At 47.4% G+C, this 21,281-nt stretch overlaps 1 protein-coding gene across 3 annotated transcripts in view; it reads left to right on the top strand.

Moving 5' to 3' along the window:
* The window catches only part of SULF1 (sulfatase 1), a 142,951-nt gene that overhangs the window by 115,132 nt on the left and 6,538 nt on the right, over window positions 1-21,281 (top strand). For 2 of the 3 annotated variants that reach the window (XM_080938578.1, XM_080938579.1), the window contains exons 13-20: window positions 7,628-7,844; window positions 9,684-9,936; window positions 10,710-10,806; window positions 11,191-11,285; window positions 11,641-11,706; window positions 12,961-13,136; window positions 16,727-16,869; window positions 16,965-17,088. In XM_080938578.1, the coding sequence (XP_080794704.1) occupies window positions 7,628-7,844; window positions 9,684-9,936; window positions 10,710-10,806; window positions 11,191-11,285; window positions 11,641-11,706; window positions 12,961-13,136; window positions 16,727-16,869; window positions 16,965-17,088 (1,171 nt within the window). Of the gene's footprint in view, window positions 1-7,627; window positions 7,845-9,683; window positions 9,937-10,709; window positions 10,807-11,190; window positions 11,286-11,640; window positions 11,707-12,960; window positions 13,137-16,726; window positions 16,870-16,964; window positions 17,089-18,080; window positions 18,115-21,281 lie in introns of all 3 variants that reach the window. The other variant, XM_080938580.1, reaches the window with a different exon arrangement.

Raw genomic sequence — 21,281 nt, 5'->3', positions numbered from 1 at the left:
CCGAAGATACGGTGTGAGAGGTGAGAGGGGATCTCTGGCTGCCTCACGCATTGCTGTCCTGGTGGTGCCCGTGAATGGTTCCTGGGATCTCATGGTTCCTTGAATGTGGTCCCTGAGCCAGCCAGATCAGTCTCACCTAGGAGCTTGTCAAAACAAAACCCCCGCCCTTGACCCTCTGATTAGGTCCCATGGGATGTAGCCTGGCAGTCTGTGTGCACAAGTCTTCCAGGGCCTACTGGTACTGCTTAAGCAGTCTTTAAGGCCTTGAGGGTCAAGAAAGTTTTAGAAGCTGGGCTCAGCTCTGGTGTTTGGTGTCCCTTTGTATCTCGTTGCAAAGATTGTCTTTTTTTAGAGACTTCAGGGTAAAGGAAAAGAGGCCGTATTGCTCAGGATCTGAGTGACATGTTTGGATCTATTCTTCTAATTTTAGGACTGAGTATTGAGCCAAAAGCTTCACACCTGCCGGGCACTCGCTACCCACCGAGCTCTTTCGATATCCACACAGGGCCTATGCCCTCCTTGTGCCAGAGTTAAACAGCCTTCATCCTGTGTCTAACATTTCGTGGGGAAGGGGGTGCTGAGGAAACGTCAGCACTGTTAGCTCTATTATCCTCATTTGATCCCCAGAGACAGTGTACCCCAGGACCACACCCCCATCCTTACCTGGTCACCTGGGTAGTTATAGTTAAAGGACAAAGAATGGAGAGTAAGGGTTTGGGTTGGCTATCCTATTGGTCGTGTGTACTGATCAGTTGAAATTCTCCCGGGCCTCGGCCCTTCTGTCTCTAGAATGGAGATTGTTCACCTCTGTCTTATAAAGAGCCGTACTTTCATGTGCATACGTGTGAGCGTGTCCGGGAGTGGTTTCTTCAGGGTGTCACTGTTTTTCCAGGGACTCTCACCTGTTGTTTGCTGGAGCCCCAGACGCTTGGCATGACTCCCTGACGGCACAGAACCAGCAGCAGGGATTAATTATGACAATGCGGACATATGTGTTTGCATGGCTTCCACATTTCTGCATTAATCCAAGACAAAGTGTGAATTCCCACCACCCTCTCGGCTAGGCATTCTTCTGTTTGTTTGGCGTTTCTTTTGCTTTGTTTGTTTCTGTTTGTTCCACAGGACAAGGTCTACATTTGTAGCCCTGGCTAACCTGAACCTCTGTCTTCCTACCTCAACCTCCCAAGGGTCCAAGTTGCGAACCCCACCCCCATGCCCGGCCACGCTCTCCACCCACCACCATTCCCAGCCCTTGTGCTTTTCTTTTCACTTTTGTTTGTAGTCTTTAAACAAACCTTGGGATTGTGCTGCTGTCTACATGGCCTTGGGCAAGTCACTTAACTGTACTGTCTTTGATGTGCAGTCACAGCCGAGCCAGCCGCAGAGGCCGCTGCTGTGGATATGTGGATGTATGTGTAATCGGGCACCTGGACTGATGCTTTGGCCCATGGCAAGCATTGCACAAATGCTTTCAGCTCTTGGTCCATTCAGCGTTCTGCTTGGCCTGAATTGCTAGACTCCCCCCTCCCCCACCCAGCACTGCCTTATACAGGTGATTGTCTACATGGAAATTTCTCTTTTCTGTTTCTCCTTCCTTTCTACTTCTCCCCTTCCTCCATCCATCCACCCACCCCACCTCACCTCAAGACAGCGGGAGCTAAATCTCCTTGGTAAATGATTCTAGTTCAGGTTTCTGAGAATTTTTGTCAATGACGCCAGCTAACAGTGTGCCGCCAACAACCAGTGATTCGGTCTGTGATGCTGACACTGGTGTACGAAAAGCTAACGGAGACATCACAAAACTCCTGCGTCGTGACTGCATCTCAGAGAACATGATTCCACCTGTATTATGATACATATTAAGACACACTTTGGAAAATTAGCGTTTGTATATAAAACCACATTTTTACCTAGCCCTTGGATAACAGAAGATATTTGGGGAAAAAAAGGAATCGGAAGCCCATTTTTGCTTATTTGCTTCTTAATTAGGCAAGCATATACTGAGGCGTAAATTAAGGCGTTCCATGAGCAATCTGAGGACGACCTGAGGTCCAGGACATAGAAACAATGATGCTTACTTGTGATGACTCCAGGAAAAAGAAACCGGAGTCTTAATATCGATAAACGTTGTTCCAGGCATTCTATGGCTGGTTTACACACAGAGACTGAGGCTCAGAAGAAAAAGTCAGTTGACCAAAATGGAACTGGAAATCTAAGTTCAAACCCAGATATGTGTGAATCGAGGCCATAGACCTCTCTGGCCTGGTAGCCCACCCTTGCCAGTGATGGCCATTGGGAGCCAGAGGTAGGAAGGTGACTGAGTCCAGGAATTCAAGAGTATTTGGTGGTACACATTGAAGTCTTTTACATATGTATGCGGGCCAGTGAGCTCGATCTGTGATTGACTGTGACTGAAAAGACGTGGTTCTCTTCCCGACAGCCCCAGTTAAGCCTCGGAAACTGTATCATAGGAGAGGAGCTTTAATTCCTGCAAGCTCTCCTCTGACCTCCATATAAGGTCTATGGCATGTGTACACACACACACACACACACACACACACACACACACACACACACACAATCAATTACAAATATAAAAAAATCTTCACAGCTTTTGCCACAAAATAATAATCGATATATTCCAGAGTTTCTAGCCAGAAAATAGGTTGGCCAGTGACTAGCTAGTCTTGTTTTGGAATCAATTCCACCAGCTCTAGGCTGGCTTCAGGTACCACATCTTCTCTTTAGAACCCAAAGCACTCAGTAATTTTTACAGCACATCTCTATCGCTAAGAGAATCAGGTATTATTTTACCAGATGTAGGATCTGGAAGAAAACTGAGGTTCTGCCATTCACTCAAAGATGTAGAGTTAGGAGCAAAAGACAATTAAAACTGAGTTTCCAGATACCTAACCTAACCCTTAACTCTATTAAAAATGGCTACCACGCTGCGAGTTCACATTTCTTCCAACTGCGTTAGGAATGACACATCCGTCAGGAGGTACAGCGGCATTAGTGGAGCCAAGCACCCTTCCCGGGTGAGCTGCCTCTGGGCCGTGTGTCTCCATTCACTCTCCTGATCCAGCTCCCTCGTACGCGATTGGGGCGACCGGGAAATGTGACTCCAGCTTCTCTGACTTAGAACTTTCCATGTAGCTACTCTGATCTGTAAAGAAAATGGTCTCTAAGTCAGGACAGACTACAGGTAGATGATCAGAGGTGGCCCACTGCGTAGTTGTAAGGGTTGCATGACTGCATTCCTCCGAGCAGCGCCCCGCATCAGTCACAGAAGCATTTGGCAGCGTTGATGGTGGATGAAAATGTTTTCAAAACGTATGTGATGCTTTTCACATTTTGGTTAGTTCCTTACAGTCTAGCTGTACATGGTACCGTTGTGCCAACATGACCAGGCCATCTTCCTCACCAAGCATTTTTCACACGTAGGCAGATGCAAACAGCCCCCACCTGAACTCATTACCAAACTCCGCCGTGCTCCACTGAGATCAGTTTAGCAGGCAGTTCGGGAGCGTGAGTACGGTCCCTGCCCCCAGTTCCAAGTCGGTGCAGCTGATGAGGCTAAAAATAACAATGAAGAGAGGAATTCACCAAATAATTGTATCTAGTACATTGCTGATTACAAGTATCAAGAACCCCTTTGAGAGGGATGACGTATGATAAATTATTGACACAAACTTCCCAGTCAGAAAAGAGAATGACCGGCAAATGGTCTAACCTCAGAAAGCAGGGGAGAGGTCTGAAAGGCTGGTACAGGCCCAGACAGGCTGGCAGAGAAATGATTTACCACGGAGCCTCGGCGGTATAAGCTGAGCAGAAACAACCAAGTGTCTGTGTGGACGCTGACAAACACAGCAGTGATCTGTCAGCCAGGTCCTCAGCTGGGTTCGAGCTGCGCCTCGAAGAAGAGAGGTGGGGCAAACAGCTTATTTGACCAGTGCCGCCATCTTTGTTTCAGAACAACTCTCTTAGGTTCCTTCTCTAGAGGTTCCTTCCACCTCTAGCCTCTGTGGCTTCAGCTTTAGTGGCAGCAGACTCAAGGTTTTATCACAGTCATAAAGATCGTCATGATAAGGAATACAGGAGTGGTAATTTCATTTCATTAAAATTCCTCAGATGCTCACCCTGGGGTGCTTCCCTAAGCGCATTGCTGTCTGTGGTGGGGTCTGTGACTTCTTCAGATGGTTTGTGGTGGAGAAGACAAGTGACATTTTTGTCAGTGGATATTGCCTTATCCAAATGTGTGTGTCGGCGCATGGTGCATGTGTGTAGCTGTGCTGTATAGAAGTTGTGTGTGTGTGTGTGTGTGTGTGTGCATGTGTGTGTGTTCCAAATGTGTGTGTTGGTGCATGTGTGTAGCTGTGCTATATAGAAGTTTTGTGCGTGTGTGTGTGTGTGTGTGTGTGTGTGTGTGTGTGTGTGTGTGGTTTGTGTGTGCTTGGTTTTGTGTGATATATTGTCTGCTGCAGAAACAGTACCAGTCTCTGAGACTCTCAGGTCACTGCTCAGGAAGGGATGCTCACCCCTTTCCACAGGAAATCGTGAGGAATTCGGCCGATGGCAAAGCAGGCTGGATCCCAAGTAGGCGGCCACCAGAAATTCATACACTCACCTTTGTGTTCTACAAGAATCTACATGTACCGTCAGCTACTAAGCCAAAAGAAGAAAAATGAAAGGCAGAAAACCTTCAATGTGTTGTGGATGAGAAACCTTCAGAAAGTTTCTACCACAGCCCTGGGGTCCCGATGTTACTGTTTGACCAGGTGTGGCGGCATACATGGGCAGCCCCCACTGCAGGAGGCTGAGGCAGGAGGATCATTTGAAGGCAGGAGCTGAGACCAACCAAGTCTCAGAAGTGATTGCCGTTTGTGCCAGAGACGGTGTGAACTGGAATCACACACAGACTTTGCCTTTTCGGAATCAAGTCAACCCTGTTTTCCTGTGTGTTAGCTGCTGAAGCCTTCCTCTGGCTGGCACTTGGCTGCTCCTCCAGGCCTGAGGTATTTGCAAACACTGGGTGTAGAGACTATCCAGATGGAGAGCCGCACCTTAAGCCATGTGGATTTACACAGAAATAGACATTATTTTCAAACTACAAAAAGTTGTCTCTTTGGGCAGTACTTACCAACAGTAAGAATTCTGTATGGTGCGTGGTTATTTCATAGTGAAAGTGTCTCTCTGATTTGGAGAACTTTTGGGTCCCTATTCAGGCTCAGTGATCAGAGTGCCACCAAACCCTGCCGAACTTCGCTTCCACGTGGCATCCTGGAGCCGCCTCTCAGGCTAACTCAGTCATTTGTGCACTAACGGAGAGGGAACAAAGCACGCTGCTTCCCGTGAACAGAACACACACATCCTTACTCACAGAAGTGCAGGTCACGGTTTTTCTCCTGCCAGAACCGTTTGTTTGTTTTTTGTTTTTAACCAGTTGCATCTGCACATTTTAGACACATCTTTCCACGGACACATCAAACCCCAAATATCTGTATTCTTTGCGGACTCAAATATTTTCCTTCTGCCGGTTCCCCCAGCGAAGAGTGCAGCTGCAAAGAGGTGTGTAAAAGACATTAGAATCACGTAGGAGTCTAATTACAAGTGCCAGTATCTGGTCAAAGTTGGGACTCACTCCCAACTCTGTGACATGGTTGAGTTGGGCTCAAACAGATTTGTTTCATGTTTGTTTGTTTGTTTTAGGCAGAGTCTTAAAGTTCAAGTGTCAGCCACCAAATTTGTTAGTTTGTGTGTGCGTGCATGTGTGTGTGTGTGTATGTGTGTATGTGTTTGTGTGTGAACTGTGCCTATATGAGTGTGTGTGTACGTGTGTGTCTGGTGTTTAAAGAGGACAGTGTTGCATCCCCTGAAACTGGAGTTCTGGGGGGATGTGAGTTGCCCGGTCCGGATGGATGCTGGAACTGAACCGGATACTCTAGAAGAGCAGAAAGCGCTTATGCACTGAGCCCTCTGTCCTGCCTCTCCTTCATATTCTGCAACGTGGTCCTCACATGGCTGAGGTCTGTGTCACCTTTTCCCGACTCGCTTGGTAGTTAGCCACCTTTTCTTTAGCAGCCTGCTCTTCTGTGAAGGTTCGAGGCACTTCAGGCCAAGCCTGAAAAGAGACAAACCGGACATGAAATAGTCATTCGGAATCACCGGAGGTTTGGGGCTCACGTGGGTCCATAGCATGAATTCTATACACTCGGGGTGTGGGGGCAGAAGCCCCAGTTGTAGCTCTGATAATTAAACCTCTAGCACAGACGTGCAACTCACCCGATGAAAATGGATGGTAACGGCAGAGCCCTTGTTCACAGAGAAGGCCTCGTGTGACACATTTTGTTTATTTACAGCCATTTATTTTCCTTGGCTGAACTTTTTTACATCAGAAATCTGTGCTTCCGAAACACCTCCTAGTGGTACTGGCTTACCAGAGGGAGCTGGAGATATGAGATCCTCACGGAGGGTACTAGAGTGGGTATTCTTTTTACGCAGGACTTTCGTGGGGGCATTGAGACAGGGTTTCTCTGTGTAGCCCGGGCTGTTCTGAAACTCACTCTGTGGTCTGGGCTGGCCTTGAACTCAGCGTTCCACCTACCCTCTGCTTCCCAAGTGCTAGGGTTAAAGGCGTGAACCACCAAGACAGTACTTATGTTAAGACCTGAAAATATGTGTTGCCACAGCCAGTCTGGTGCATATTACACTGGCCTCAGCTTGGAAACCTGGCGTTAAAAGGCACCGAAGGGCACAGGTAGTACTTGTACGTGGGACAGTGCTAGTCTAAGCACCGCCCCCTCCGTTGTCCTGCTAACATAACCTCAAATGAAGACCAGGGGTTCTTCCTGCTGACCAAGGAGTACGTTGGGGCTTGTAAGAGAGAAACCGAAATGTAAGGGTGTTATTGGTGCCTTGGCACGGAGAGGGGCCTCTGAGAGGCCTGCTCAAGTGGAGGGACATTGTTGAAACCAGAACAGTGAGCTTGCATCCCCACATCTCTGTGCAAAACTCTGGGAAGGTGGACTCCATCTCCCTGGGGCGCGCTGCAAGCTGTGGGTGTGTAGAGTTTGTAGAAGGTGAAAAAAAAAAAAAAATCCGGATGAGTCTGCCTCCGTCTGGGGTACCCAGAGCAGGCTCTGCCTGTAATGGCCTCAAATTAAATTCCCCTCCGTCTTGCTCCTCTGCCTTGCTGCCCAGGCTCACTTTAGAAACCCAGAGGCAAAGAACAAAGCAGGCAAGTTTGTTTTTCCAGAACAAATGGGGCGGCTTGGGGTCCTGGTGGTAGGATCGCTGGCAGCTGGCCCCGTGTTGGGACACTAAGGGCTTTAACACGGTTCATTCAAGACTGTTTAGTCTGGGGGGTCGGGATCCATTTATCAGCTCCGGTGTCACCGGGGCCGTTCCGATTCCCAGTGATTGCACTGTCGTCTGTACGTGCCTGCCACAGACTACACAGAACTGAGAGCAGTTACTTCCGGGTCACTTAAAAGCCAGCCCCCTTCCATTCACGCTCCTTAATGGTATTACCAGTGAGGGCCTGGGCAGGAGTGGGGGATGGGAAGGGGAGCAGACGGGCTGACACCTCGCTAGTGCGTCGCCAACTGCTTCCCTCTGGCTTTCGCAGAACTGGCAGTGTATCGAGGACACATCCGGCAAGCTTCGGATCCACAAGTGTAAGGGACCCAGCGACCTGCTCTCCGTGCGCCAGAACGCGCGCAACCCCTACTCTCCAGGCTTGCAGGGCAAAGACAAAGAGTGCCACTGTAGGGAGTCCGCCTATCGCCCGAACAGAAGCCAGAGAAAGAACCAAAGGCCGTTCCTGAGGAACCAGGGGACACCAAGTAAGCCCAACCTTCTGACCCCCCACAGCGGCAGGCGGATCCTTCTCAAGACAACCTCCCCCACAACACATTAGATATTAGCGGTTCAGGATGAAAACAAAAAAGAATTTAAAAAAAAAAACTAAATTTCAGGATGAAAGCAAAAAGAAATCATTGCTCAGTTTAAAGTAAGATATAAGAGATCAAGTAGAAATTTTGCTTTGCAAGCATTTTTATTTGGCATAAAATAAAAATACACAGAACATCCACACACATGAAAGGGCTCCAGCGGGTACTTCATGGGGTCAGTGGGGAAAGGTTCGATGCATTGGACTTTACCTTCATGGTAATGTTCTAATATGCCTTGTCTTAAGCTGCTTTAAAAGTTAATTTTCAGGTTCGTGTGTGTTTAACCTTAGAGGAAAGACACGAACGGTTTTTAAACGCATATTCTTCATGTTTTAGACTGTGTGTATCTTTGAAGTGGTCACACGGTTGTATCTTGCTGAGTGGTAGTACCAAATTTGTTGAACTCGGTATAGCATATACTTACTTACTGCCTACCATAGCTTTAGCAAAAATTCTCAGGTAGCTGTGACTGGCACAGAAAACTTGAGGACGGGCTACTGAAGGATGAGAGTCTACTACCACCTAGTGGTACGTTTCAGAAGTGGCTCAAATCTGTGTCTTCTGTGTTAGGGAAAAAGTAAGTTCTGTTTAAACTTGTGTCAGAGAATTGAACACAAATCGTTTTAAGAAAATCAGAGTTCCTTAAAGAAGACATTTTTGAGCTGAACACAGTGGACTTTAGGACCATGAATCCCTTATCTGTATCTAAGTGGACTACTCTTCTCTGGTTTTCACGGATTCTTACAATGGTTCATAACCAGTACCACAGAGTTATGGGACTGTCTTTCCTCCTGGAAGGAAATTTCACGTTTACATGAGAAAATCATAGCTAAAATTAATAAGGGACAAGGTCCCCTGATACAAACATCTCACTTAGCAGCAGGAACTCTCCCCTGTCAGGAGGTGTGTCCTAGAACGGGAGAGGGTTTTCTCTCCCCCGTCTCTGACACTCTTGTTCCTGACTTAGGAAGCTGAGGAGAAAAGACCAGCGGAGTGTGCCTGGCACAACCCAAACGTGTAAGCAGAGGTTAGAGCTTATTCAGGACCCGGTGAGCACTAGGCAGCATCCCACAGTCTTGGGTGTGCAGGGTCCTTACTCTTAGTCTCGGGCGTTTCAAACATTACTTGGCTGATGCAAACTTTCACAAATTTAATTGTTTTAGAGCGCTGCCCTGTGCTTGTGTAAACATGATGTGTTTAGAGGGGTCATCTTTTGGAAGAAGCAACGCAAGGCAGTGGTAAGGCTTAAGATGAGGCAGCGCATCCTGGGTCTCAAGTCTTCAGTTCCCTCACGAAGAAAGGATGATAGAACCAGTCCTGAGTTTGTTTGTCTTCAGCGTGAGGACCATTGTGACAATGTTTGTATTGATTCAAGATAGATATACGACGTATTAAGGACAACTAAAGCTAAGGAAAAGATGGTCATTATACATAACAGACAGGAGCTATATAGTTCCATGCTAACCGCCATTCATACTGATAACTAAATGCTGCAGCTTATAGCCTGCTAGCACCCTTGACAAAGGAAGGGCCAGAGAAGCGTGACATCAATCACAGGACAAGAACGTACCCTTTGCTGCCGTGATTTCAGGACCTATCCCAGGACCAAGGTGCCCGGTGGCTATGCAGCCTGCACCGAGTATCCCTAAGATGCCACAGTGACCGGTGATACTGTTCTCCCTCCCACCCGCATCTGTGCATCTGTCGTACTGACTTTCCCTCTCATTCCAGGGTATAAGCCCAGATTTGTGCACACCCGGCAGACTCGGTCCCTGTCCGTTGAATTCGAAGGTGAAATATATGACATAAATCTGGAAGAGGAAGAATTGCAAGTGTTACCACCGAGGAAAATTGCTAAGCGTCATGACGAGGGCCACCAGGGCTTCGGAGGCCACCAGGCTGCTGCTGGTAGCATCAGGAATGAGATGATGGCAGACAGAAACAATCCTGTGGGGCTACCCACCACTGTCCGGGTGACACACAAGTGAGCCTCCTCATGTAATTCTCAGGGTGGGGGACAATGTGACCTCACACCCCACACAATCATCACTGCACTTAGAAAAAAAAAATATCACTCAGCAATGCAGTGCCTAAAGGCTTGCACACGCAAGGGGTATAAGAAAGCAAGGAGGAGCTAGGACCCTCAGAGACCCGGATGCATGCCTGGGTTGTTTACTGTGATGGCTGAGTACCTGGGAACCCAGGCAGAGCAATTGGGCCATATCTCAACTTAGCAGTCATAGCGGAATGTCCACCCCCAAGTGCCTACAGAAGTGCCTGGAAATAGATGGACACGATTCTGGGCACTTTCTGGAGACTTTTCCATGCTCCATGGTCCTCCAGATTTAGAGCATTGCAGAATCAGGCCTCAGAATTGAAGCACACCGTAAAGAAAAGAATCTTCTAGAAAGTGATTGTGGACCGGGAGTGGATAGATGTGTAAGAGACAGAAAAAGCTGGCTTGCCTCAGAAGAGCAGAAAGAACTTGGGGACTGGATCCTATTCAAGGGAGGATGAATGTGAGAAGGTGTAGCAACTTGGGGATAAACTTGTCACAAAGCAGTGACCCTGTCCCTTGTCCAGCCAGTGGCCAGGACCCGTTCTCCTTTATCTTTGTGAGGGAATCAGCTCCAAGCTCAGTGCTCTTGTCTACAGAAGAGGGTGAAGATCCGATTGCTCTCTGATCCCTCCCGTGTCTGTCTGTTTGCTGACATTAGAACGTAACCCTGTCCCTCTGGGTCCTCTTTGATTTTCCAGATGCTTTATTCTTCCAAACGACACAATCCATTGTGAGAGGGAGCTGTACCAGTCAGCCAGAGCGTGGAAGGACCATAAGGCCTACATCGATAAAGAGGTCAGCCGTGGGGCTGGGCGGAGCTTGGTGACTTGATTGTCATAAGCAAGGGGGTTCTATTTCCACAAACACACAAACAAACAGAAAGCAATCCACATGGCTGTGTGCTCCTTACCCCTTTGTGACTGGCAAGAGTGGGGGAGGGGAGGATGAATCCGATGGCCTTTTGCATGGTTTTGAGAAATTATTTAATTATAAAGAGGTGTCTGTTAGTGCTCCCATGGTACTGGTTGGAACGTAGACGTAAACGTGTCTGTTCTATGACTCGCCCTTCCCAGCTGTCCCGAGAATAGTCTTAATTACAGAATACAGCCAACAAGGTGGAGAACACTCTGCAAATGGAAATCCTGGGCTTAGAAGGTGGTGTGATTGTGTGTTTTTCAGATTGAGGTTCTGCAGGATAAGATTAAGAATTTAAGAGAAGTGAGGGGACACCTGAAGAAAAGGAAGCCCGAGGAGTGTAGCTGCGGTAAGCAGAGGTAAGCTGGCATCCCAGGGCACCGCCGGGAGGAGGAGGCCCCTGTTTCATTAATGCTGTGTGTGCGGCATACTGGCCTCAACCACTTAAGTCACTTAAGTGACTGTGTGTGTCTGCGTGTGTGTGTGTGTGTGTGTGTGTGTGTGTATTTGTGTGTGAGTGTGTGCATATATATTTTTTGTGTGAGTGTATGAGTGAGTATGTGTGAGCATGTGTGTGTGTGTATGAGTGGGGGAGTGGGGAGTATAACAGTGATTGTGAATATTTCCATGAGAGAGTGTGTGTGTGTTATAAACCATGTAACCGAATGAGGGGTTACATATATTAGACTCATGTTCTAACCCTCTGGCCTGCAGCTATTACAACAAAGAGAAAGGTGTCAGAGGACAAGAGAAGCTAAAGAGCCACCTTCACCCCTTCAAGTGAGTGGCTTCCTGTTGGTCTGAGCAGTGGGCTGGGGGCTGTCCCTGGAGACGGAGGGATGCCTGCATTCCAGAGAATCTATGGTGGAACTCAGAGAGTAACAGACCCCTGACTAAATTAGGGTGTTCAGCCTCTCAGATGTAAGGAAGCACATGGACACTTAAGCAATGGCAAGAGTCATATGTGTGAGAGATTTTGTAGTTGAACCTCAACGACATTTAAACTATGTGGGGAAACAGAAACACCCGCAGAGTCGGGGAATGGAAAGGAAGTGTAAAGAGTCTGAGATGTGCAGGGGGAGGGGGAGGGGACACAATGCCCCAGCTTTGAACGTGACATTGATGTTACTCTCGGGAGTTTGCAGCAGTGGTGGTTATGGGCATAAAATGGAGCCAACAAAAAAAAAAAAAAAAAAAAGAAAGCTGGTGAGGGCGGAGCTCATGAGGCCCACCCCTAACCAAGGAGCCTTGCGGTTGGTAGCTGTGGGAGTTTGGAGAGTCATTTTCCTCAGGGATGCCCACACTGCAGCACTAGACTCAGTGTGTTATTAAAGAGAAAAGGAAGGCCATGAAGTTGGGAACAGGATGTGCAGAGGGAGCTCTGAGGTGGGGATGGGGTGTGAAAGGGGCATGGGGGCGGGGGCAGGGGTGGGGGTGTGAAAGGGGGTGGGGTGTGAAAGGGGGTATGGGGTGGGGGTGGGGTGTGAAGGGGGTATGGGGTGGGGGTGGGGTGTGAAGGTGGCATGTGGGGTCCCTATGATCATATCTCATTGTACACACAGTTGGAATTCTCAGAAGTTAAGTATATTTAAAACAAAACAAAACAAAAAAACATGATAAAATCCTTATTTTAAGATGTTATCATGGATAATTTGCCAAAGGATATTTGAATCCACCCATTGCACCCATCTGGTCCAACTAACTGTTCACTGAGTCCATGGCCGTTTGATATGGACTGAGCTATCGGGAGAGGACATCATTTGTCCAAAGGTTGTGGCTGGCAAGATGCACTGACTCCTCCCTGCTAACTTTTATTTCCATCGCGGGCTCAGAACAAGTAACCATTAGGTTTAATGGTTCTAGGAACACTGTCACTGGGTGGGTTCGCCTCCGGGACACTGGCTGTATTTGAAGCCCTCTGGGAAAAAGCAGAGACCTCCCGTGCTCATGTGTCTATGCAAGGCTCCGGACAACAATCCCACTTCTTATAAAGTGCTTTCTGGTCTTGACAAAACGTTCCTCATCTTGGTCTAGGGAGGCTGCTGCCCAGGAGGTGGACAGCAAACTGCAGCTCTTCAAGGAGCATCGTCGGAGGAAGAAGGAGAGGAAGGAGAAGAAACGTCAGAGGAAGGGGGAGGAGTGCAGCCTGCCCGGCCTCACCTGCTTCACCCATGACAACAACCACTGGCAGACCGCCCCATTCTGGAACTGTAAGTCTCCCAGGGGTTTACCCTCACTGGAGTGCGGAGAACTCCTGCTGTTCTAATGTAGGTTGAGAACCCACAGATAAACCAGTCAATCCAGGGGGATCCAAATGGGAAACACCACATTCTATGCCTGAAGCATTTTGCTAGGGGGAAAAAAACTTTGGGGGTTTGTTTGGTTTGGTTTGATTTGGTTTTTGGTTTTGATTGGGTTTGTTTGTTTTAATTTTTGCTCTGATTTGTTAAAAATTTATTTATGTATATGAGTTCACTGTTGGCTGTCTTCAGACACACCAGACGAGGGCATCGGATGACTTTACAGATGGCTGTGAGCCACCATGTGGTTGCTGGGATTTGAACTCAGGACCTCTGGAAGAGCGGTCAGTGCTCTAACCACTGAGCCATCTTTCCAGCCCTTTGTTCTCACTGTTAGCAATATGGTCTCTGTGTGTATCCCAAGCTGGCTTGAACTATGAAACCCTGGCTGGCCTCCTATTTGCAGTCCTCTTGCCCCCACCTCCCAAATGCTAGGGTTAAGGTAGCCTGGCTTTTATTCCTAGAAATGTTGATATTTTCATTTAAAGATAACCAAGCGTCTCCTTGAGGTTTCACACAGAGGCTTCCTGAGGAAGATTCTACCCAATGAACCTGTTAGGTCGATAGACTAAATGCCCAGGCCATTTTTGTTCCAAAAAGATTGGTTTCTGCTTCAATTCTCTTTTCCTTTTTGATTTCTTCTGTCTCATATATTACATTCTGACTACAGGTTCCTCTCTCTTCCCCACCCCCATCTCTCCCCTTCATCTGCCCTTTCCCCCAGATCCATCTCCTGAATTGATTCTAATGCATCTATCTTCAAAGGAATAAAAACAGTAAGCATCTGGTAAACCCAGAGCCCACACCCTCCTTATCCTGGTCCCCGTTGATGGAAGACCATGGAGTCCACACAACTATTCTCCTTTGTTTTGAACAGCATGGGATAGAGACTTAGTTGCGCCATTTTGAAAAGAGTACATTTGCTTTCTCTGGTCTCTACATGATGTTCTCTGAGCAGTGAAGGAAGCGTGCATGCCCTAGGCTCCAGCAGGCCACACCGCCCCACTGCAGGCTTGCCAGGAGCACAGATAAAACCCCCCAACCTTGTGAGGGTCAGTGGAGAAGCTTCTCGAGCCTATGGGGTTCCCCAGATCATCCAATAGAACATGAAGGGCCAGTCCTGGGCAGCTTGTGCCTCTCAGTCCTGCCGCTGCGTGACTTGTGTCTGAGTGTACATGTGTGCTCACAGTCACACCTGTGTGTGGCCCAGTGAGTCTTACTCATAGCATACAGCCTTTAATGTGGCTCCTGCAATGGAGTTTGGAAATCCCTAGACACTTTTCTATTTCGGGTAGGAGGGGTCTGTCCTTATTACACTTTAATTCCAGGGAGAAGGGAAAGTAAGAGAGCAAATGGGCTGCCGGACGTAATCACACTTTGTTGCCATGGAATGAAATAAAGTTCCCATGGGGACTTTTTAGAGATAAGGAATGTGTGTGTGTGTGTGTGTGTGTGTGTGTGTGTGTGTGTGTGTATGAGAGAGAGAGAGAGAGAGAGAGAGAGAGAGATCTTTCCACCACTGTGACAAAATACATGATGTCGTCAACCTAAAAGAGCAAAACACTCATTTCTGCCCAGAATTTTAGTTTCCGTTTGGCCGATGGGTTGTCTTACTTTTGGCCTTGTGGTGGGGCATCACAGAAGAAGCACATGATAGAGAAATCTATCCTTCACGATGCCTTGGAAGCAGAGAGATAAAAGGAAGGCACAGCCCTGCGGTCCTCGTCCGACTCATGTGCCAACGTCAGACCTCCTGGAAGGTCCAAGCTCAGACACTGCTGCGGGGCCTCGGGGGACATTTGTACCCGAGCTGCAGTGATGGGTGTCTTTGAAAAGGTGACAAGTGAGCTGGAACCTAGAGAGTTACAGGAACACTGTCCAGACAGAGCAGATCAGCATCCCAGCAGAGTGAGCGGGTGAGCGGGGGTCGTGAGGTAGGAGCGAAGCTGGTGGCGATGTCACACGGAAGGAACCAATGTGATACGCCAGGACTGGAAAACCCCTGAAGAATGAGGCAGGATGACTTACAGCTTTTTAGAAGGTCGGCTGCCACAATTTTTGCCTAAGCCAACACCCCAGCCAACAAACCACCTGTGTGGTCTCCCACATCCTCTCATCTCTGCAAACCATCCTCAGGGAGTCAGAATGACCTCCTGGTGATGTCTTGTTCCCTCCTAAAAAGAAACACACCAGCGAGTGTAGGAAAGACCCACATGGTGTGTTCCAGTCCTGTTCTGCTGTTTTCTCCTTCTCAATTAAAACATTTAAATTATATTCGTGTGTGTGTGTGTGTGTGTGTGTGTGTGTGTGTGTGTGTGTGCGCGCGCGCGCACATGTTTCTGTTGTTCTCTGTGTCTGTCTCTCTGTCTGAATGCATGTATTATAGAGCCAGAGTAGGGCACTGGTACACGGAACTGCAGTTAGAGAATTTGGTTGGGAGGTGCCCACTTTTTTATACGGGTGCTGAGATCTGAATGTCTGTCCTTTTTATTATTTGCCCACAAGTTACACAAATGGAACACACTGACCATATTTAATTGGCTCTTCTTATACTATTATACTAACTTGACCTATGTATTATTTAAAAAAAAAAAAAAAAACCTAACTGGTAATAGTAAAACCATCTTAAGAGTCGTTTTCATTTTAATTTGGAGGTCATAAAAGGCTCCTTTTCACGTCTTGGGCCCACAGCGTACACTGCCGGGCACCGAAGGATGCAAGGATGTGATGGTTATCTCCGTGATCTTCAGTGTTAATACCTTTATTAACTGAACAGCCGTTTATTGAAGTTACACTGTTAAATTTCTAATACCCTTGAGAATTATCAGTTCTTTGTGCAGAGCCATCAGAAGTTATTATATTCATATTGTTTATAAAACAAGCTCGAGGCCCATTTAAATTATTGATTTGTACATTTCTACATGGGTTAGAAGTTTTATGTTGCTGGGGTTTTAACATGTAAGTATGAACTAATAGGAGGAACGTAAGTTATGAACGACATGCGGAGAGTCCTTTCTCCACGGTGCTGGAGGGGCTTCTGTAATTGCATGTGACATTCTCTCCATTTCTGTCAAGTTGGGCTCCAGCCCTATGTAAGATTGACCCTGGCTGTGTGACCCTGAAACAGAGCAAAGGCATTAATTCTGTTGCTTAATGAAACAACCATGGTTTTCTCTTCGAGAAAAGATAAAAATCAACCATAAATAAAAACTCTAGTACTGTTCTCCCATACTCCAGCCATTTGTTCCATTTTGGAGGCCACTACCTTCAAGAGTTGAGAAAGGAAACTTCCTTGGTGGCTAAGGCTTAGCCTGGTTCTTCAGCCGGTATGAACCCCTTGCGTTTTCAGATTCCACGGCTAGTTTGCTTGAAGGAAAGGCTGTGCCTGTCTGTGACAGTCGACCACAGCACTCAGAAGACAGACACCGTGAAGCTGCTGGGGAAATACTGGCCTAGCCTGTGAGGCCTTTCATTCTTCCCTTCTCTCTCTTCTCCAACAGTGGGATCTTTCTGTGCATGCACAAGTTCCAACAACAACACCTACTGGTGTTTGCGTACCGTTAACGAGACGCACAATTTCCTGTTCTGCGAGTTCGCCACTGGCTTTCTGGAGTATTTTGACATGAATACGGACCCTTATCAAGTGAGACAATATGTTTTGCTAGATGTGGGGGGTGGTTGGGGACGAGATACGCAGACGCGCACTGACATCCCATACCCTGTCTCCTTTATCCACAGCTCACAAATACAGTGCACACAGTAGAACGGGGTATCTTAAATCAGCTCCACATCCAGCTGATGGAGCTCCGAAGCTGCCAAGGGTACAAACAGTGTAACCCGAGACCCAAGGGCCTTGACGTTGGTAAGGAAAAAACATGACTTCCTTTAGAAAATTCTTTGTTTCATTGATATTCCTCCATTTGAAACATTTCCATGTATGAGTGTATAGTTTAGGGTACTTGAACTATATGTCTAGGAGGAGCTCTGTAAGCAGGTCCAAACATAGTTTGATCTCGAAGTCTCTCCCTCTGGGTACAGTCACAGGGAAATGAAATTCCTGAGAGACTGGCTGTGTCCCTCCAGTGTCTTACATGTGTCTGTGAATTCTCTCAGAAAGCCTCAGTTTTGACAGAAGCATCTATGGAAGGTGAGGTGGAGGCTTAGATGAGCCCTTGCCATGTCCTGAACAGTCCCAGGGATGGCAGAAGCTCTTCCTGTCATGGTTAAGGGGTGGACACACAGTGCCCTCCGTCTACCCCTCCACCCTCATCTGCACACCTGCACAAGACAAGGGACTTCTACCATGTTTGCACTATGGTCTCCTCTCAAAATTTACAATGTATGCAGAATTACATGAACTTCTGAAAACACTTTTCTCTTCTGCTTTCTCGTTGTAATCCAATTTTTTTTTCTTTTTTACAATTAAATTTTTTTTTATTAGATGCTCTCTGTATTTACACTTCAAATGTTATTCCCTTCCCCTAGCCCACTCCCATCCCTCCTCCCCCTCCACTTGTCTCCATGAAGGTGCTGCCCCTCCCACTACCCCTCCCCACCTCATCATCTTGGCTTCCCATACACTGGGAAAATGCGCCCTCACCAGACCAAAGGCCTCTTCTCACATTGATGCCAGACACTGTCTTTTTACAATTTTGATTTAAACCTTTTTATTCTCAGAACTCAGTCCTTCTGAGACTAGTAAATAAAAGACTGTCTCCATTGGATTTCTATGCTGCCTGTATTTAACACAAGCCTGTTTCTTTCCAGGGATTTAATTGTATTCGTGGAAACTGCGTAGTGAAAGTTCTGTGAGTTCTAAAGCTAACCAATTCCTCTTGTATTTCCTTATGTCAGGAACTAAAGAAGGAGGAAACTATGACCCGCACAGGTATTCACATGTTTTTGTTTTAATTTCCAGCACCTTCTTTCCCATAATTGCATGATCCATCGTTTCGACTAGCTTCTGTTCCTTGCCATCTTGCACAGAGCATAGGCCGTGGTGCATGTGTGTTCTAACAGTGACCTCCTTCCCACCGAGTCCCTGGCTCCTGGCCCGTCAGTCAGCTGTCAGTCAATGCATCTGTCCCCATGAGATAGCTGAGCATGGACTCTCTCCTGCGCATGCCCGTTTGCTTGTCTGTCAAATGATGCTCTGAAGCAAGGAATGCCGTGACTGGAAAGGGGGCGTGGCCTCTGGGACGACGGGATTTTCCTTTTCATTTGTTTATTTGTTTATTTGTTTGTTTACACCGTTGGGCACAGGGGCTGGGGTTGCATGGGACTAAGTGGGGGATAATTTTTTCCCCATTTAAGAATATTGCAAATATGTTTCAAAGGAACTAAGGGAAATTTTAAGAACACTCAGAAGCCGAAGTCAGAAAGAACAAAGAATTTCCTTGTTAAGAGTCATTAGACAACTTTGGTGGCAAAAGCAATGGACATAGGGAGCACCCGGGGGGTAGGGTGAGGGGCGCAGATAGAGGGTGCCAGGGCTTAGGTACAGGATGTTCCGGGTCAGACCGGAAGTTCCCAGAATACACCGGAACGGAGTGGAGACCCACAAAACCTCATGCATAACCCTCATCTTGCGATCTTTACCCCTTCAACCCTCATCCTTCTCTCCCACACGGAGGAGGCCACACACCTGAAAGCTTGTCCACTGATCGTCCAGAAATGTCAGCCATTGCTGTTTTCCTATCCTGAGCCTTGGCTCAGAATTTATCTGAAATGTGTCAGTTTGGGGACGGGGAAGGGGGATACTGTCATCACCGTCAGTGCTAAAGGAACATTGATGCTTTGCTGTGTCCAAAAGTCCCGTCAACGAGCTCACTTAGGATGCCACTTCCTACCTAAAGCAGTGTGAATTATTTGCCGCTATCCACACTGATACCTCCACAGAGAAGCAAAAGAAGGAAAAGAGGAGCATGGTGTGCTGTGGGGGCAGATGGAGGATAGAGGAATGACCGTAAAATGGCCCCAGTATCCTGGCTTTGTTGTCTGTCTCTCTGCCACCTTTCCTGATGCCATTTAGCATCCCTGAAGCAATGAGCTGCTTCTAAAGGGAAGTAGGTGACAGGCTAGCCGGGGAGCGTGGTGGAGGTGAGAGGTGTGATCCGGGTGCCTTGCAATACCGACATTCTCGTCAAAGGCATAAGCTCTAACTGTGAGGCAGCGTGGGTAAGAAATCAGCAGTTGTGGTAGGAAGTTTCTTTTTCCCTTGGTGCATGAACATCACTTCTGCTGCCATGCTGTGATATGTCCAAGAAGTTTTGGCAACGTGGCTAAGAGCCCAGTGGCTTCAGGGCTGCTGAGAAGTTCATGGCAGCTTTATAGTACAGGTCAGCTGCCTGGTCCTTTTCACTGAATACTCTAGGCCACAGACCGAAGTAAGATCCACCCTTGGCCATGAGAACTCTGTTCACACTGGGCAATTGCTAGCGGTGAGGATAGTTGTGGGTGACATCATTGTTCATCTCCATGGTAATGCCTGGCTGCCTACATCCATGCTGTGTGTGTGCTTGCAGTGTTACAAGCTCCAGGGAGGGACAGCATTTGCTAGTAAAGAAAATACAGGATGCAAAGCAACTTGCATGAATGAAGCAGGCTGTGAGAGGGAACAGTGTGTGGTACTCAATCTTAAACATAAACTGAAATATTTTACAAGTGTCATCTGGAAAAGCTGGTGACTCGGCTTAAAACCTGGGCGTATTTGGGAAATTCTCTTAGTGGTTTCATGACCTTCTTGTTTCCAGGATGGGGCGACACTTATCTGTAACTTGAAACCCTTTACATTTAATCTAAAGATTTACTTTTCAGAATGAAGCCAGCCACGTAATTGCTCTCTAAATAAACAGCCCAATAGAAAAGTGGTTTTGTGTGCTGAGAGGTGTCAGGGGCCAGGACACAGGTGATGAGCACCCGTACCCCAAACTTTGAACTCATTAATCAGCAATCCCAGAAGACTACATTGCATTTCTGACCCTATTTCTTCTCCTAAGTGCTAAGATTATGGGCATATACCACCACACCCTATGTGTTTATATACGATGCTGGACATTGAACCCGGGGGCTCCTATCTCTACTAGACCAGCACTCCAGCAACCAGGATACATCCCCTCCCCTAATGTCTAGTAACTTTCAAATATTCTGTCTTCGTATAATTTGGCATTTGCAGAAAGGCTGTTATTGGAATAGCTCCGAGACATTTGACACTGTTCTCTCTGATCTCTCCTTTTCTCTTCCTCATACAAACAGTAAGAGAAAGCAGGCCATCTATGATGTCAGCCAGTGCCATCAACTAATCCCACGTCGGGGGCCACGTGTTGCCAAATGTTTCCATAAGGTCATGTTCATAGTGTCTCCTTTCTGCTCTGGGATTCAATCCCGAATCATACATCACATAAATTGTCGCCTTTCCTCAACCAGAAAAGTTTCTCAACTCTTTGTGATTGGCCTGTCATGGCATTCTGTAAGCCACCAACCAGGCGATTCCTAAAATGCCTCTCAACTTGACGCCAGTCCTGGGTTCTCAAGGCAAGATGGGAGTCATCTGTTTGGGACAGGTCTGTTATAAACAGTGTTGTATGTGCCTTGGGATACCGTCTCTGGATCCTTGCTTTTTGGCTAAGGCCTTGTTTGCCCGGCTAGCACACTCTACAGTTTCTGGTCTGCATCAATGATGTGGTCAGCCTACTGGGTTCTGCCGGCAGTTGTGATTTTCTCACCTGATCACTCACCGTGCTTGTCTGGTTTAGTCTGGTGTTGGAGCGAGCCCTCTATCACCGAGCCCCACTCCAGCCTTCTGTTATTCATTATTAACACCACAGCTGTTTCTCCCAGCTCCATCATTCTTCCCGAATTTCTCAAGTCATGTTCTGCTATGAAGAACTGGTTGTCGTCCTCACTCCATAGCCATCTGTGTGAGGGTAGAGCAATGCTCCTTTCCCTCTAGATATTCTTTTTCTCTCCTGGATGGGTCACTGGTATCCCTTTAAGATCTCTCTGGTGTGGTTCTGGAAGGTTCCCTGTTGTTCTTGAATACCCCACTGCTTGATG

Source organism: Micromys minutus, assembly GCF_963924665.1.
Source record: "Micromys minutus genome assembly, chromosome: 26".
Taxonomy (NCBI): Eukaryota; Metazoa; Chordata; class Mammalia; order Rodentia; family Muridae; genus Micromys; species Micromys minutus.
The sequence above is the reverse complement of the archived record's forward strand: the minus strand, read 5'-3'. Positions and strand labels throughout refer to the sequence as shown.